Source organism: Scophthalmus maximus, chromosome 3 (assembly GCF_022379125.1).
Source record: "Scophthalmus maximus strain ysfricsl-2021 chromosome 3, ASM2237912v1, whole genome shotgun sequence".
Classification (NCBI taxonomy): Eukaryota; Metazoa; Chordata; class Actinopteri; order Pleuronectiformes; family Scophthalmidae; genus Scophthalmus; species Scophthalmus maximus.
This window is the reverse complement of record NC_061517.1, coordinates 15,182,501-15,201,379: the sequence shown is the minus strand read 5'-3', so window position 1 is coordinate 15,201,379 and position 18,879 is coordinate 15,182,501. Positions and strand designations below refer to the sequence as shown.

General features: G+C 42.2%; 1 protein-coding gene across 5 annotated transcripts in view; it reads right to left on the bottom strand.

The window, feature by feature from the left end:
- Positions 1-18,879, bottom strand: part of LOC118317306 (TOX high mobility group box family member 2-like) — a 74,034-nt gene that overhangs the window by 22,552 nt on the left and 32,603 nt on the right. For all 5 annotated transcript variants that reach the window (XM_047331148.1, XM_035645878.2, XM_047331149.1 and 2 more), the window contains 2 exons: positions 16,235-16,294; positions 1,450-1,716 (listed from right to left, as the gene is read on the bottom strand). In XM_047331148.1, the coding sequence (XP_047187104.1) occupies positions 1,450-1,716; positions 16,235-16,294 (327 nt within the window). The remainder of the gene's footprint in view (positions 1-1,449; positions 1,717-16,234; positions 16,295-18,879) is intronic.

The window sequence follows — 18,879 nt, the reverse complement described above, 5'->3', positions numbered from 1 at the left end:
TAATAGCGGCTATTATTAGCCAGGCTCTGCTAGAGTAGTACTAAAATGTGGAAGTGGGAAACATGAATGTGTTACATAAATCTCTGGACCTTTCACAGTGTGTGCAAGTCTCTGTTTTCACGGTGATTTATTGCAATGACGGTTCATTTATGAGAAAAGGGGGTGTGAAATAAGAAAATGGAACATTACCCTGAAGGGCTATTTGAAAATAAATAATTGCAAAGGTGAAACAAAAGCTGTTTAAGACGCAGCGGCTCCCTCTGCGTTTCCTTCTAAAAGGTTATTGGCCAAAAAAGGCTGCTTTGTTACATATCACATAAACGTATTCATCCTGTATGCACGCATGTGTTGCCATTTGCTAGTCTGAAAGTAAATGAGAAAGAAACTTCTCCAAATGAATATATAGGTTTTGCCAAACCAGCCATCGACATTTAAAAGCAGACAAACTGTAAATGTTCCGGTCAACGCTGCGTTTCTCCTGCACTAAGCATATTCATCACAGTAGCCAGTGGATTGTGACCTAATCCTGAAGACTGGCTTTAATGGAGGCCTTAGCTACCACCCACGGGAAAAAAAAAATGGAGCCTGCAACTTATGCAGTTTGATTCTGAAAATCACATAAGACCTGATTAACGGAGGATAAATGCCACGGATGCTCACATTAAAGCATAAATATTCATGATGGAGGGCAGAGAGAAAAAAGTAATATTTATGTCAGATGAAAGTATACAACGTTGAATAATTCACCATACAGCCCATCTATAATTCATCTGGTTCGATCCAATGATTAAAGCATTTGAATGTGTTCGCCAGGGGTGTTTACATGTTCAGTCTTGAAGCATGTTTAACACAAAAAAAGTCCCTTCACTGGAGGGGGGGGGGCGAGTGGGGGTCCTCCGAATCCTTCTGAAAAGAAAAAGTAGCTGACAAGGGATATCCCTGCTCCCCGTCAAGATTTTTTCTATTCAAAACCTTCCCCCGTCTCTCCATCCCTTCGCCGCTCCTTTTTTGCCTTGCCGATCACAACGAAAGAAAATGTGCAGCACTAAGTTTCTTGCTCCCGTTCTTGGCTCACTCTGAGGCAAGGAAATCTTCTGAGTGGTGCAGCTGAGGAGATATTAAAGGAGGCTCTGCTGCGAAGGTTTTGGGGTGATAACGAGGCAGCGGCGCTCTGTGTTTATAAATGTTGCACGTACAGATTTGTGTCACTGCTGCATATAAGAGTTTATGAGTCTCTATCATAAGATTAATCGTTTTGTGGAAACATTTCGGAAAGACGGAACCGTTTCCACGGCACGAACATGCGTAACCCTCGGAGAAAATTGTCTCTGCGCTGACTTGCTGGCTCACTTCCAAGCCCTCTGACCGCGAGGACTAATTGCCTACCACAGCGCTTGACTTGCACGATCACAAAGGGGCCGGACGGACAAGAAAAAAGGGTGTACTCACTGAGTGCATAGGCCCTGAGAGCAGGTGGGTGTCCTGACCCAGCATGTTGGACATCATGAGGGCGGGCAGCTCCGGGTAGGAGTAGGTGTTGAGCAGGCCGTTGTGAGGCAGGGAATGGAAGGGGTAACCTGACTCGTGCTCCATGAGGTGCAGCAGAGAAGGGTCTGCGTGGTTCGGGGGTGTGATGGGAGGAATCTCGTAGTCTTCGTCCCCTGCTCCTCCTCCGCCGCCACCACCGCTGCTGCCTCTGCCCTGACTGGAGTAGTTCTGGAGAGGCAGAGAAAAGAAAGAGACACATTTAAAAAGCCATCATTTTTGCTAACGTTTCAAGTTTGGAAGAGGATGATTTGTTCCAAAGTCACCAGGACAGGTCACAATCTGACAGATGCTTGCATTTATATGTATGAGCAATTTATAAGTCTACCGTATAATCCAGCTAGTTCAATTTGCATTTGTTTGGAACCTGAGAGGAAGCACCTGAACACAACATGGCAACATTAAAAAACTTTGCCCTTGCATCTCGAAATACGGCACATTTAGTTACAACACAAATACAGCTGGTTCCGACACTTGAATCTCTAAGAACAACTTGTCCGTCAGACAATTGTACGGCATTTTCATTTTCAGAAACAGCGAACAAAGGATGTTCCAGAGTAATTAAAACACTTCGTAAATTGCCTTTTAAATGCACCTGCGGATTCCTTTTTTTCCCTTATTTTTCCTCAGTAGCAGCAGACACTGAACTGCAGAAGTCCATTCAGGCTGTTTTGCCGAAAATAAAAATAATTAGAAATGCAAATTGCTGTGCTTACAAAAGTGTAAAGAATTCATTCATACACGGCAAATTAATTAGAGTTAGACAACAACAGCTGCAGTACAGAATCATTTGCTGCAGAAGTCTCTGACAGCTTAAAAGCAACACACCGTCAGCCCGCACACCTATAAAACACAGCTAATCAAATTCACAACATGGAAAAAACAAAACACCATTGCCGGTCTATTTTATGACCTCATTACTGTAATGCCAATCACTTTTTTTTTTGAGAAACTGGACTGAACAAACCTTGCATTCCTCATTATGAAATGTATCCGGTATGTTCAATTGACCCCCGCAAGGTAAAACAACACAGACTTTATGGTACTAATAAGGTGATACACGAGCAGGGCCTGCCGTCTTTTCCAGTGACTATCTTGACATAATATAACGCTGAGAAATATGGTTTTGTGCTCTCAAAAAGCATATTGGGGGTATTCACCAGGGAATGAAAAGCAATTTTGTCAGAGGCAATCTGATGCCAACTCCCCTTTATAATGACTGAAGAAAATTAATCATCACAAATAATATTCCAGTGTCAGCCATTCAAGAGCTTTTTAATAGAATTTTTATTATTCATGTCTCGTGGTACACATCAACTTGTCCGTTCTGCAACATTTCAGAAATCAATTCAATATCATCTTCGTGTAGGCTGTCATCTCGCTTGCCAGCGCGGCAATTCATCTTGCAAACAAATACTTTTAGCAAACAAATGGCAAGAAAACGTCGAGGAACAGCGACAAAGTCCCAACCAGCCGAACTGGTGCTTGAAGATAGGATGAAAGTCTCATAATGTGCACTATCATTAGGGAGAAAATAATAATAATAAAAAGGGAGTATGTTTATGTGATGTGCTATTTTCCTCTCCCATAACAGTCACTCTCCCCGCTCGGTGCTTGCTCAGAAATATTATCACTGACAACTCCTTTTCCCATGGTGAAGGTTTTACAAATATTTGTTTCTTTGATGTCTGACATTTATCATTGCTGTCATTTATTGTTAACAAGCATACACCGCAGGTTTAATTTCATTTCATAAAAATGAGGGGAAAAAAATATATCGCTGCATGGTTAGCTATATTAAGTACGGCATCTGTCTTAAGTATTTATACATTAAATGCTTAAAACTGAGGCTGCTGATGGACAAGCACGTTTCCTTTAGTGATCTAGTGATCTGAGAGAAGAGCAGCTAAATGCTAACAATAAGAATTTAGACAACAGGAGGAGGACCAGCCTGAGCACAAGTGGCCATTACACTGTCCATTTACTGCAATGTTTCCCAACCTTTGGAATGAAGAGATTAGAGCTAAAAGTTATCATGTGATTAATCTTTTTCCCCCCAGTTATAATGCAAATATGAGCGGTGTCTGATCTGATGCTCCCTTCTCATGCTACGAGAGAAAGGTGGTGGTCATAGTTAGAAGAATCAAATCTTGTTTTGGTTTTTGACAGGGAAACAGTGAATGTCCCTGTTCTAGCTAGAGCTGCAGATATGAATTTTGGTATACATTACAGTATTATTTTTTATGGGATGCTAACAACTTGGCATTGATCCCATGTCACCGTGGAGCACATGATGCGTTTTGGACACTTCCTCTTCCCGAGACTTAACTGCTGTCGAACATTTGTACCAAGATTGAAATGCTGTCGGAGGCTATTTTACGGCCGTGCCTTCCATCGTTTTTCTGAGCCTTCCTTTACAGCTTCTCGCGATGCCCTTGGAGATACGGCACAGGACAAGGACATCACAAGTTTAATATTTTCAAACCTGGATAAATAATTCATAAATACACTGTCTTTCGCAGACATGGAGGAGAGTGGATAAAAGAGAGAGGGGTCAGAAAGAAAACGCCAAATGTTGATTCAGCCTTCTTTTGCTGTAACCTTCACCCCCCCCCACACACACACTAACACACCCCACCTCCCACCCCTACACACCTCCAACCCAACTCAAAGTGAAATTTAAGTAAATCTATCATTTTCCTGGTCAAGGACAATGCTTTGAACTATACATCTACATACCTTCATGTCTTTCATTACTTATTTTCTTTCTCGTACCACACTTCTGTTTTTTTCAGTTGTGATCCCACACGAAAAACACCATATTGTTCACAATCTTTAACATAGCTTATAGATGTGAGCTATGGCTCCCAGGCATTTCGACTATCATCAACAACAAAGCAGCGCCCTGGTTCTTTGACGGAAAAGAAAGAGAGAGGGAGGGAGATGATTCACCCCAAGTGGAAGATCTAGACTGACAAAGTGTCAGGACTTCTGATGTTTTGCACTATGGGGTCTATTTTAACGATCTAAGTGCACGGTCTAAAGCGCATCGCGTAAGTGCATGTCCAAATCCTCTTTTGCGCATGGTTCAAGAGATTCCTGCACAATCATAACCCGTTTTACTCAGTGCCAATTGTTGTTGCCGCCGTTGTTGTCTTCCGTCCCATGAGGGATCTCGACAGCGGGTCACCATCTCAATATTTGATTTAGCATAGGCTGAATGCCCTTCCTGACACAACGCGGCTTTGGGGGAGTTGGGAATCGAACCAACACCCCAGGAGATAGCAGCCATCTTGCTTTTTCTGTCCGCGAGTCGTTTGCCAGGGTGTGACGGCACACAGTGACATCACGGTCGGGTGTGTTACAGGTGCAACCCCTCTGACAACAGCTAAGACCGACCCAGAGGTGCAAGAGAGTCAAACGTTTCAACCAGAGAGGGCAGTAAATCACCTGTTGTTTGGATACAACAAAAGGTGGACACAACCATTGATGCTTGAAAAATTAAAATTGAAAAAAAAAACATCTCTTGTGTCAATAAGATTCTTTCAATTGAAATGAGTTTCTATTAAGGAGAATAAGGCATGGAAAAATGTGTCGTTTCCGTACAGAAAGTCAGGTCGATGAGTAAAAGATCCCCAGTCATGTCGTTTCTCGCTCTCTCACTTGCATGTAAACCTTTTACCAGCTTGGAAATGTCTTTGGCTCATAGTTTGTGGACACTGCATATAGACATTTACATTTCCTGCGCATAATAAATTCATAAATGACCGGAGTTCATGCTGTGGCAATTGTTATCCCAGCGAATCGACCTACTGAAAATTTGCCTTGACACGCAAGCTTGTACGCAAGCAAAAGTCTCTGCCACCAAACACAGCTCCACCTTGTCCACTTATCTTAAGCAATGCAGTTATCTCAGATGGAAACAAATTCATCAGCTCAGCCATAACTTCTCTTGACACAAATGAATGGGGGAGATGAGATGAAGTCATTAGCTTGGTGATGGAGTCATTTGTGGCCTATGAGGTGTTTAGTGGGAGACAGCTCATCTGGGAACAATGATGTGTTCGTCAAAGGGAGGAGAATGAATATGTTGCACAGTACACCAGAGAGCCTGTCATGGCTGATGAGGGGCAAATTGTCCAAAGACAAGAACTGTCTGTCTTTGATGGACTTTGTTCTTGCAGCTTCGGTGACTGACACACTCGCAGTTTTTCAGCGATCACAAAACACTATTAAGGTTTTTAAGATAATGGGGAAAAACAACTCCTCTGCGTCATAAAAAAAGCCATAACTTTGAATGACTATAGAGTGTCCTATGTAAAGTCATCCAGCCATATGCTACTTTGTGTGGGAAAAAAAATATGACAGAGCCGCATGATTTTGGCGACAAACAACAGCTGGCCACGCATACATAAAGGTCTTCGCGTCCACTCTGTGTATTCCAGATAGACGGATGGCAACAGTAAATCTTTAAAACCTCTTGTGGGGAATTTCAAAATATCACCTTCAAAGATCAAACTTGCCGAGCGGAGAAAGGACAGAAATGTAACTTATCGCACGCAGGTGTTGCACGCTGCTGCTGGGTGCCGCACAAGTGAGTCCACAGAGGCTATCTGAGCCGGCTTTGAAACGCCAAGGAACTTGATGTGTCAAGCGGAGCAGACTGGAGCCGACGGTGAAGTACAATAGAAGGAGAACCGGACAGCGGATGCAACGGGCTGACTGACAGCAAGACGGAACTGGGATAAGTGAAGTGCGTTGGTGGTGGTGTGGGGGTTCACCACGTTCGACAGTAGTTCAGGGTCATGGGTAAAATCCGTCACTAAAGGACAGGTGGGCCGTGGTGGGCTTCAACCAATAGCAAAGGAGAGAGCTAACCTCTTCCACGCTCCCCATGCACAGGTTATTCTCTCAAATGTCACATCAAAATGGATCTCATTTAGCTGGGTAAAAAGAACCTGACTCTCCATTGCAGATGTGGGTGGACCCGTGGTGGGTTGCGCATGAACTCCAAAAACACGGCTGCACACAAAGTGTTTTGAAAAGGTGTAAAATAAAAAAAATACATGTGCCAAACATTTATGTTAGCGCAATAAAAAATAAATAAACAGCAATAAAATCACAGTTATAGATCAAAGATGAAGGGTGAGGAAATAGGCCTGGTCTTTGCATCAAGACTGAGAGAAATAGATTTTTTTTTTTTTTTTACGCTTTCACCAAAGGCTGCATTTTTTTTTTTTTTTTTTGACAAGGGTGCAATACTGTGGTCTCAGCCACATTTCCTATTCTTATTCATTAGAGAGAATCGTATAAATAAATAAAATATGTTGTCTCGTAGTCACTCATCCCCCTCAAGGGAATATGGAAGCCCCAGTAATCACATATGGCACAATAGCTCGCCCATAATCCCTTTTATTTTTATTTTCATGATGTCACTCTCTTTAAGCCCCTTGCTTTATGAGTCGCAAACGGAGAGTGGAGAGGGGAGGAGAGGAGGAGAGGAGGAGAGGAAAAAGTAAGGGAGGGGGGGGGGGAAACAAATGATGTGGATCCCTCATTGTTCTTTCTCCATGCCCTCATTCCAGTCAGGGTAATAAGAGAACATTGTGATTTACTGTCAGTGAAGCGCAAGAGTGCATCAGAGAGAATCCACTGCGGCAGGGGCCATTAAAATAGATTTAACTTCCCACAGTATTAGGCCAGATGTCTACACTTCTATTATATTTCAATCAGCCATGACCTTGGTCTCCACATGATGAGAAAGATCACTTGGAGAGAGGGAAAGAGGGAGCGGACAGACACGCAGACAAACCAAGAGAAATATCAAAAACTACTCGGCCCAGCTTAATTCCTCTGCTCCGCCGTGCAGCATTTACCGCGAGAAGCTGAGACTGAAATAGAGCTAAGGTCTCAAGTTCTCCTAAAAGACTGTATGAATCATTGAGTGCACTCTTTGCTGCCAATAAGTTGCCGTGTTTTTTTGGGAGGAGTGCTGCTTTTCTTCGGGCTATGTATTTGAGGACGGACCAGGGGAGTACGCCAACAGGAGTGGGACAGTGGGCTGTTTGATGTCCAAACAAGCCTCAGATATCAACAGAGAGATGGATCTGCTCATATTCTTCGAACATGCGAAACATCAACTTCTTTCCCTGGGTTTTGTGTTTAAATCCTGCTGTTTACTATCGCTAATATTTCTCTATTCCAAATAAATCTTTTATATAATGTTTTATAATATCCCAGCTGTGCGGCAGAGTAAGGATTTACATCCATTTCAGCTCCATTAAAGCAGAACAGAGGTCAGTGCTTGTTCTATTTCAGAGGCTGATGGTAATTGGACTTATTGGCTGACATGGACTGACCTACATAAAGAACTGCTGATCCCCCTGGTTACGACTGTAACTTACCATCCCTCCTAGCATGGGTGGGGATGTTGAGCGGATGTTCCTCTGATGTTCCTCCAGCATTGTTTTCCGAATATCAATGCCCCAGTGCTGGTGGAGAGCAGGGAAAAAACAAAACTCTTTCCTGCCGGAATTCATACTCCTGAAATTGGGCGCTCTCTTGAAATCTAAATACGCGCCGTACAATACAGTATGTATCTCTACTTCATTCCCGCGACCTTGCCAGCGGCTCTGTGCAGCCTCAAAGAGGGAGCGAGAAGTGTGTTGGCGTTTTCAGACCCTCATTTTTCATTTTTTCATCCTTTTTTCTCAAATGTCCCCCTAACTTTTCTTGCAGGGTAGAAGAAAGAGAAACACACTCACTGAAGCATGATGGGGGGTGTTTGCTTGGGTGGGGGCTCGTGAAGTTAGTAGAGTGATGCTGCTGTGGTGGTGGTGGTGGTGGTGGTAGGGGTATAATGGTACGCTGTGAGTCACTATTAAGTAACGATGCCTTTTCACATCAGCATCGCCCACATCGGGTGTACGGTGCCAGGGTGTACTGAGGTGTCTCTGACTCAGAGAGGCAGGGAGGGAGGGAGAGAGAGAGGGAGGGGGGCTGGATATACAAGCCAAACAACATCTGGATTTCTATTAGTTGACAAAACATCATCATATCAACTACTTGCAATAGAAATATTCATTTTTTCTTAATTAGCCAGCCTGGTCATCTTATCATGAACGATAAAGTTAAGTGTTATCGTTAATTTATGAGCATAAAAAGATCTTCTTTTCCTTATTTGGACAGAACAATTACTTCTTTTAAGTATCTCTCGTTTTTCTCTTCATGCAATTGTGTGTATGTATGTATGCACTGAAAATACTTCTAATTAATTTAATCAGAGTTAAATTATATAAGATTTTAAGTTTCACGTCGGATCCTCTTAAAATGTGAGGTTATGAAATTAGTTTGACTAACCAGCTGCTGGCTTTAGCTTCACATTTACCATCACGTACACCACAGTGCTACTGCATCAATCTCCTCATCGTTTCCCAAAATGTTGAACTATTCGGTTAAAATGTTTTGAAAAAACTTTCAAGCACACTTCGAGGAAATCGTTATATTGGCATCTTCTTAAATGGTTCCTGTGCCTCCTCTCTCTTCTTCTCTGTTTTTGTCCATCACCGTGTCTGTCTTAGTCACTGTCTTTTGTTGCATTTGTCTCTTGCATTGATTTTGATTCTGTCATTACTCTACTTAATCTACTTTAATCCACCCTTGAATTGCTTTTCCTTTGCCATGATTGTAAAGCATTTCGACTCAACTGCTGTTGTATTTATTGGGCTGTATAAATGAATCTAGCTTGACTTGACAGAGTTGACTTTAACGACACACACTGAGCGGTGCAGAGAGAGGCAGGTTGTCAAGTCGGTAAGTGCAATGCAACTTTTTATTGTCTCTGTAACACAGCAGATGGACACACGTTGACCCCAAACGTTTGAAAATCTGGCCAAAAATATCCATGTTTTTGCATGCAGCGCTGCTGCTGATGGCCGGTAAGTATGAAGTGCTGAGGTTCATACTTATACAGATACATGGGGCATATGTTGCACTAAATCGGGTGCAGCGTACGCTACCCTGTCAATTCGTCTGAACGCCACATTTACAGCACCCAAACCCGACACCTGCGTTTCGATCGCAAATTGTTGCCGTGCATTCAGAGCTTTGGTCGCATCTTAGATGCCTTACGTAGGCACGAGTGAGGCGCTTGATTTTAGTTGGCCTAATCTTTTTTCCATCTCATAGGGACGCTAGTCCTGGCCAGAGCACTAACAGCTCCCCAGTTGTCATAGCTCCACCCACGACAAGCACTGTCAGACAGGAAATACTCCTCCAGGCTCTGCAAGTTGAATATTGGTCATTTTACATACAAAAGTATACATGAATTGACACATGATTCAACTCTATAATGTGTGGCACTCAGTCTGAACTGTCCATTTTCCATCTGTACAGGGAACCATCGTCGACTGCGAGCCACAGACACTCAATTATAAAAGACTGATGCTGATGTGACTGCGGCTGCTGCTATAAGTTGACAGTTGTGTGGTGTATGAGGGATAAAACCCGAAACTGCTCTGCTAGAATAAAAGCAGACATAACTGGAAGTGAAACATATATAACTAAGGAGGTGTTAAGTGAAGTAAAATTTCTCAACTTCAGGTAAGTTGAGAATGTATGAACAAAAACAAATTAGTCACTACGCTCAAAAATTTGAAGGAAGTCCCTCGTATTTTCATATGGGAACTAATTGTTGTTTTTACAGTGGAGTTATTTAATTTCATGTGCTCAGCATCATTATTTTTGTAAGGGTATCTACTTTTTTAACAGGAAATGTATAAGCTAAAGTGGATTTTAGCTGATACATCCGAGGGCCTTTATACATATTCAGGAGAAAGGATTTGGTTGGATAATGAGAGAGTGTCAGAGTTAAGAAATACACAGAAATAAAGAGACTGTACTGTCGACTGAAACAGAAACAGAAAGAACGAGACGGAGAGACAGAGAGAGAGAGAGAGAGAGAGAGAGAGAGGGAGAGAGAGAGAGAGAGAGAGAGACTGTATCCAACAAGTGAGGTTTCTATTCTAATCTTGACCATCAGCCACTGTTCTCTTGCAGCCGGCCAAATCGATAGAGACACACGGCTCAGCAAGACACTTGGAAGCAGAAAACACGGAGGCACAAACAGGCTGAAACTTGTTTCCTCTCTGAAGACCAGTGGTCCCTTCCTCTCCTGCACATGAACACAATGCAACAAGTAGAACATGGGAGAAAAGAACTAAATTACTCTCCCTCTTCCTGCCACTGACTTGTTTTCACCTTGAAACTCCATCTCTAACCAACAATTTCTCAAGATCCTTCAGTCTTTTTGTCCCTACGTTTCCCTCAATCTATTGTGTACTTGTGTGCACACATGGTCATGCATCCACATAGTCTCATTGTAGGGCGAGGGAAAGTGTGCCAAAATATACATGGAAGCACAAGTCTGCAGTATCACTTAAACAGTTAAGGCCTGATATGAATACAAATGAAGAACACTTATTGCCCATTATGCAAAATTAGAATTTGTGTGGGTGTGGTTGGTGGCAGCCATTTTGATTTGGCTGTGATCATTCCTGTGCAGCTAAAGAACATACAAAGCAGTCAGCATTATTTGCCTTAGTGATAATCAGACTCAACTGCCATTTTCACTTTATTATTCAGTATGAAATCACATTGAAGGAAGCAGTTTTCGGTTTTGGGAGAAGGTTTTAATTTGTCCTCAGTAGTGACTGACATGTCCTCCCATTCTACAGTCAGTTTCTTCAAGAACACAGGAGCAGCACTAACAGCTGCTGTGGCAATTTTGTTTGACATTTTTGGTAGAAATAAGCCGACATATTAAGAGTTGTCATTTCTGTAAGTTGAATAACAACGCAGAAAGAAACTGTCTCTATACTGAAACCCTCATAAAAGATTGGTAAGACACCAGACACCACCGGCATGTATTCGAATTGCTGATCTTTGGGCATCGTTTCAGGGGTCCTGGACAAGCCTACGTGAGTGATTTGAAAACTCTGGTGTTGCTGAGATATTATCTGTGATAATCATAAAGACGGGGGTAATAAAGATGTTTAATAATCTTTAATTTAACAAACTATCCATTCAGTTCATGTTTGCGTGTGGGCAGATAAACAACACTGATCAACAAAACAACCCACCCACACTTGTGTATACAGGCTGAAACCTCAAAAGAGGAACCAAATGGAAAACATCAATATCATCAAAAATGTCTGGGAGCGCCGTATGCGTATGCATATCTTGCAAAGAAACCATACAGTATTCAAAGCCTTGAAAACATCTTGTTTGAATGGACAGATTGTGTCCAAGCATACAGTAAACGGCCCCTTTAAAGCTGTTCCTGATTAGCGGTTTTCTCTTTTTAAAAGCTCAGAGATGTTATGTGTAATGCAATCTCCCGGCAGTGTCAAACTGCTACCTCAGTGCGTATGCCGTGGAAGACCCCAGACATGCAAACAAAGGAGTCTCTGTTCTGGCTGCGTGCACCTTTTTTAACAGGCACACATCACATGAAGGCTTGGGTGGGCATATTAATGTTGTGTTAAAACTTGCATTAAGGCTCGTTCTTTCTTTTCTCGTCATCCTTCCTTCTCACGGAGCAAAGAAATGAAACCCTCGGCGCAAATTCTATTCACCAAGAGAGACAGTAAATATGTTACTGCTTTGCATCTTAGCATGTTGGATTACAAACACAGCAAGGGAATGCTTTGATATAAAATGTAAAAAAAGAAATATATATACACACACACACGCACATACCAGAATGTATAAGCATGAATTTGTCATATTCATTAAATAGTAATCACCATTTCAAATTGATGCAGAAAACGATTCCACATTCGAAACCTCTAATTTGTGTGTTTCGCTGTAAGTTCAAAAGCAAGTCATATGTGACAAACCACTGCACAGCTAATGCATGCAATTAAACACCAATTAAGAAATGATTGACTCTCATGCACCACAAGCAGTCAGAGCAATGAATTTTGTATGATGCACAAAAAAAGCAGACATTCCTTGCGTGTGGTGGATTTTGCAGGTACTTAACTCCCTCAGACCCGTCAGCAGGTTAATCATTGCCAATACATTTATGTTGTGCAAAAATATCAAGATCAGCGCCAACCACAGTTATTTGTTGTTAGAGCTGCAACTTATGATTATATTGTCAATGTCAATCAATCAGTAGATTATATTTTACAATTAACCATTTAGTCATTCAGTGTACAGTATAAAACATCAGAAATCAGTTATAATGACAAATGTCAAATAACAAATGTATATATATATATATATATATATATATATATATATATATACACACATATTTTAATGGTTGCAGGCCTAAATCCAAATATATTTCATTTATTATGATGTAAAAAAGAATCTTGACCTGAATCTATTATTAAAATAGGCCCTGATTAATAATGTTTTAATGAACTGAGGAGAGAATTCATTCTTCAGCTCTACCTCTGGTGCTTTAATTCTTGCATTTAAACAAAAATGGCTGTGAGATGGAGACTAAACACTTCATGCAATTCTCAACTTAAGAACGAAGCCGCTCATCGCCCCACTTTCAGATTTTCAAATTAAATGTGCTGCATTAAAGGCTTGGAAGCCAAACAGTGAACTCAGTGTTCGGAGAGGGCCGTTCACAACTGGTGCGTAAGCCTCTAGTTGACAGCAGCACTGACGGAGCATCAACTGCAACTGACATATTTTGAAAAGCCCAAATTGCCTTATCCACTAAGAAGGTATTTGTTGACACAACACTGCAAACCTGGAGTGGGTGTTGATGATTGACACATGACCGCTGCTGCAGAGGAACTACAAAACTGTACATTTATCCCAATTAGCACACACCCAAGTGTGCGTGCAAAGTGACTTAATCGGGGCACACGGGGAAATGTGGCCAACAACGACGGACCTCATGGTCTGCGATGTGAGCTGTAATAGACAATAAGCTGCTAAAGCTCCCACTCGACCTCTCATTTTAGTCGCTCAATCCCTACATCAAAGGAAGGAAAACCTTTTGGCTATAGCATGACAGTCTGTGTGTGTGTGGGTTTATGAGAGTGTGTGTGTGTGTGTGTGTGTGTGTGTGTGTGTGTGTGCGCATGGGTTTATTAGTGAGCGTATTTATGTGCACACATGTTCTTGTTCATCAATCTTTGCAAGGGCCAATTTAAGTTTTTACACCCTGAGAGTAAGCACATTTTTGTAACGTGAGGACATTTTGACTGGTCTTAATGTCTTCAAAAGGAGGTTGGGATTTGAGATTTGTTTCAGGTTTGATGTTCAAAGTAGGTTTATTATATGGGAAATCTTATATGGATTAGGAAAAAAAACTTTCTTTAAAAACAGTTGCAAAGTCTGTAGATTGCACAGATTGATAAAAAAAAGAAGCTGTGTGGCTGTTGAATGCTTGGATTGGAGTTAGGTAGTCAGAATGGTAACATGGAGGGTTGTGGGCGAGGGCTTGTCATTTTAGGCCCTCACAAGTATTGAAGTATGAACATACAGTATGCGTGTTTGTTGATGCATAGTTTTTATCAGAGTGTGCTTTTAACTTATGAATGACTTTGTGTCCGAAAAATGTCACTTCCCATTATGGCATATGTCTGTGTGCACCCGGCGTCGTCAGCCTTCAAGCTTTGTCCCATGACAGTATTTGTTGAGGCGCTAATTGACGAGGAGCCTCCACCTCGTCGTGTTTTGTCAAAACATCAAGGCCTCTCTGCCGGATCGACAAATCCTGGAGCTCCAAATTCTGCCATATGTCTGGCCATGTGTTCCCATTTACCAGCTGGGAGCACTCAGCAGCACATTTGTCCAACTTAGTAACTTGTGTGACTGGGAGCGCACCGCTCCAGACTGAGACCAGTACATCAGTGAGTCTGGAACTAACTCAGTCAGTTGACATGGCACTGACACAACCAGGGGTCAGTCGTTGTAGTTGTGGTGTTAAAAATACAAATTATGTTAATGTCCTTTGGATAAAAATTATCAAACGTCTCTGTGGAGGTTAACCCCCTGAACAATAGCAGTTTGTGGTTGTTTAATTTGTCATTGCAATATTAAGTCCGGATCCTCTATGGAGACAGCACAAGCATGGCTAGACAGAACTCAAAAATGTATGTTGTGCTGTGCATCATAAAAGAATTGACAACATTTGAAGAAGAAAAAATAAACACAGCTCTACGTGCTACACATACTGAACAATCCCCAGATACAACATGATAATATGATGAAATATACTCACTTGCCTTGCCATGGTTCCAAGCGGGAGGAACATTTTCATCACTTTTCTGTTTTTACAGTTTCTGGCTAAAATGTACTTAAGCTGGCCAACTGAAAGAATTGCCTTTTAAACCAGCGTTATGTGGTTCAGAGGGTTAAAGGCATACTAATGAGGATCCCCCTCTACTTTGTGAGAGAGGGTCGCATTCATAGAGATTACTCAATAATTTTTTGGATTGCAGTTATAGACATGCGTCATTTCTAATCGCCATGTTATTTTCCAAAGTTTGCTTTACATTATGCTCAAGAGATTCAAAGATCTGACAAACTGACAATTCTCTCATCCATCCAGACACCTGGAGAAACTAAAATCATCTGGCTGCACAAGCTCTAACTCTGTGGGTTATAAATCTGGATTGATGCTGTGTGGCAGCTGTTTAGAAATAGTTTCAAACATGCTGATCTGCGGATTTGAGATAGTGATACATTAAGAAACATGACTAAGCGTCTACGGCCATGCTAGAGGCTTTACTTAGGCAGCACTATAAAGGCAAAGGTCCGCATGCCAACTTGTATATGGTATGAATAGTATTTGCCGTGTATGTTTTATATGTTAGCATACTAAATAAGAGGTTCATAAACTAATTTACAGGACAAATCAAATCTTCGACGTGATGTTGGTGCTCAGAAAATAAAACGCAAACTGGCTGGTTGTGCTACAGCTAAAGTTAAGGGATCACCAAAATCTGTAGTCTTCCTCTGGGGACCATGAATGTCAATGTCAAGGCAATCCATCTGAGAGCCATTGAGATACTTGATTCCAAAGCGAAGTGGTGTACTGACATACAGACAGACCCAAACAGAGACTGGCGGCATTCCCCCCCTAGAGTCATGCTGCTAGCATGAGTACAAATCTTTTTCCATCAATCCTGCCTGTCTAGCCCAAAGCAATGTAAGGATAGACTGTAACAAAAGAAGCGCCAGAAGCCTGAGTGGTGGTTCTGAGCAATCAAGATGGAGCAAGTACTGTAGTGTAGCACATTTTCAATTATGTGAATCTTTTGCCTTAGAGTTAGACACGCATAGAGCCATTTGTGGTGATTATAAGATCAATTGAATGGTGATATTAACCTACAGTACTCAATTACTTGGTGGTTAATGGGTAATTATTTCTGTAGTTCCTCAAATATTTCCTAATGTAGGGAAATAACACGTACTCATATTGATGGATGGTCTTTACATATATGTTATAATCTAAATATTCATAAAGTGGCTAATGTCATAGTTAAAAGAAATTCAGTCAAACATCCAATTCCAGTTTAGTAGCAAGTATGCACATTTAACGTCTTCCAACACTATTTTAGTTAAATACTGACACCTCGAATACTGACGTTAATAGCACATGACAGTTCACTCAGACACGGAAGGAGAAGGAGAAAGATGCGGGCTGCCTTACCTGGTTTGGCGACCGAAACTCTTGGTTATTGTCATTCAAATACATGTTGTCACCATCAAACTGTGGACAAAAACAGAAAGGAGAAATAAATATTTCATGCAAAAGGAAGTTTGAAAAAAATAAAAAATAAAAATATATATATATACACAGTATATATATATGGGTGCCGAAGAATAGGTGCAAAGAGAAAGAGCTCTTTACGGGTGGCCTGAAGTGTGAGACTAATGACTTTGTCACTTTGGTTAAACCTTGTGGTGGCATGGCAGTGTGGGTAATTACTGTTCGTCAGCGGGCCGGTAATTAGGCTACATGAGCAAAGTGACGAAAGACGGGCTTTTCCCTGTGGGCTCTGCTCTGTGTGTGTGTACGAGGAAGAAGTGTGAATGAAATTGTGACTGCATACGGTAGTAAAGGCCGTGTGTGTGTGTGTGTCCGTGTTTGAAATTGTGTAAATCTTCTGTGTATGTATGTGTGCCACACGTTGAGGGCATGCTGTGTTTTCAGGGCTGAACTAACCAGGCATTGAAAGATCGCCTGCTGCAGTTGCCAAAACACTGTTTGACACAGGGTGAGGAGCTACATAACAACAAATGACCCTTGACCCCCTAGGGGTGCTGGGGAAACAACTCCGGGTCACCAGTTGAGCGCCGCATGCAACATGCGAGCTCTGATGTCTTGTGTGTTGGTAAACTCAATCCCTGAGGAATTCCTCACAGAGATCAGCTTCGACTAGACTTCAAATTAAGAAAAAAAGGAAAAGAGAAAGAGAAACATATTCAGTTTTAACTGTATAGCCTCAGAGAAAATGAGATTGTGGCCCACTAACAGCTCAGTGACTAAACCTGTGCAGTGTCAAGGTGACTGAGAAATTGCTACCATGTTGAGAAGAGCTGTATGGTGAAATGCCCTTGGCTTCCAAAGGCATCAAGCTTTGTCACACCATAGTTGCAGCGAATGGAACAAACCTTGACTGGACTAGATGATATGAACTATCTCTCTCTCTCTCTCTCTCTCTCTCTCTCTCTCTCTCTCTCTCTCTCTCTCACACACACACACACACACACACAAATTCAGTCAACTTAAGCCTCCTTTTTGTTTGTTGACTGAGGTCATTCTTTGTGATATCAGTACACTGAAACCTCGAGAACGTACAGCAGACACAACATGATCAAACTAGACAGCATTCCTTGTCAAATTCCTCAGATGTGAAGATATAGGGGGCCCTCTTCATTCGGGCTGATCTGCATTTGTGCCTGCGGAGAAAGCAGCCGACGGCTTGATAGATAAGCACGAGATGGATATGAGCGAACGCAAAATGGATCAGAGGATATACCTGCTCAAAACAATTGCCCAACAACTAGGGTAGACTAATGGACGGAAATGGGCAGAATTCCTGGGGGGTGAAATCTAATATCTACACTGGTAGACAGGAAAAAAGTCGAGGAAGCTAAATGAGCATGTGAGTGGTGAGAAAGAGAAATGACTGTACGTTATAGCAGGAGAAGGGCCGGGGGAACGAGCGCCTGCCTTGGGGCAATGGTTGGTTAACGATGCATATCAGGGAGGCCCTTGTGAGGATTCACTTGGTTATTCTAATGATTACATTTTACGCCATGCGCAAACACAAATCTGAGGCCAGTGCTGCATACACACTACATTTAAGCCTCATTTACACCTTACACGATTGAATCAAGCCCCCGCACACCAGCGGTAAAATCTAAATGTACATTTCAAGTGAAACTGAATGCTGACTAATCATCCAAAGCTACGCCAGAGATAAAGATGCTGATGTGCTTAATTGAGCATGGCAGCATCTATCACCTGACTAATCCGCAGTGAGAAGTGACTGCAGCTAACTGAGAGGGGCCAAAGCGACGTTGACCTTGGTGACATATCTGCAATAAACTCTTTGCTACACACATGAAGGCCTCTTGTCATCCCCTGCCTGAGCAATTTCAATTAATTGAAGTCCACTTTCATATCACTGTGATGTAGAGACATTGTGAGAGCGTCTTAAGGGTAAGATTCTCTCGGGTGAGAAGAGAGCACAATGGCTGAATAACGCTATTTTTAAACCGGAACACACAAAAACGGTTGCTCAAGTGCAAAGCCTTATGGCTGTTTCATTCAGCTCGAAAGGAAGAAGTTAGGCCCGACAATGCTTATATTCACCAATTATACCTGTGATATAATGTTCACCAAAAAGGCCGAACTCAGCCTTGAAAGGTCAGCCATTTTGTGCCTCAACATGGCTGCCCATATATTGCAATGTAAAGCCGTTTCCCCCTGCTCTTCTCTCGACGGCTCTCCTTTTGCACTACCTCGCTCTCCCACTTAAAATGCCAATTTATCTTCAGCTCAATGCTATCAGCTCTGCCATTACTCCACATTTACTGCAGAAATCATTTTCTCTCGCTCTGTTGTGCCCCTTCTCTTCATTCTCTCCCTCTTTCTCTTCTCTCTCACTCTCTCCCCTTTTTCTCTCTCCCTCTCCCTCCCTTTGCCTTCCTCTCGCTCTCTCTCACCCCCACCTTGCTTCTTCCTCTCTCCCATGTTCTCATCGTCTCCACCTCTCTCCTTGTTACGACCTCCCTCTCCTTCTCCATCTCCCCTCTCTACCCCTCTTTACCACTCTTCCCTCTCTT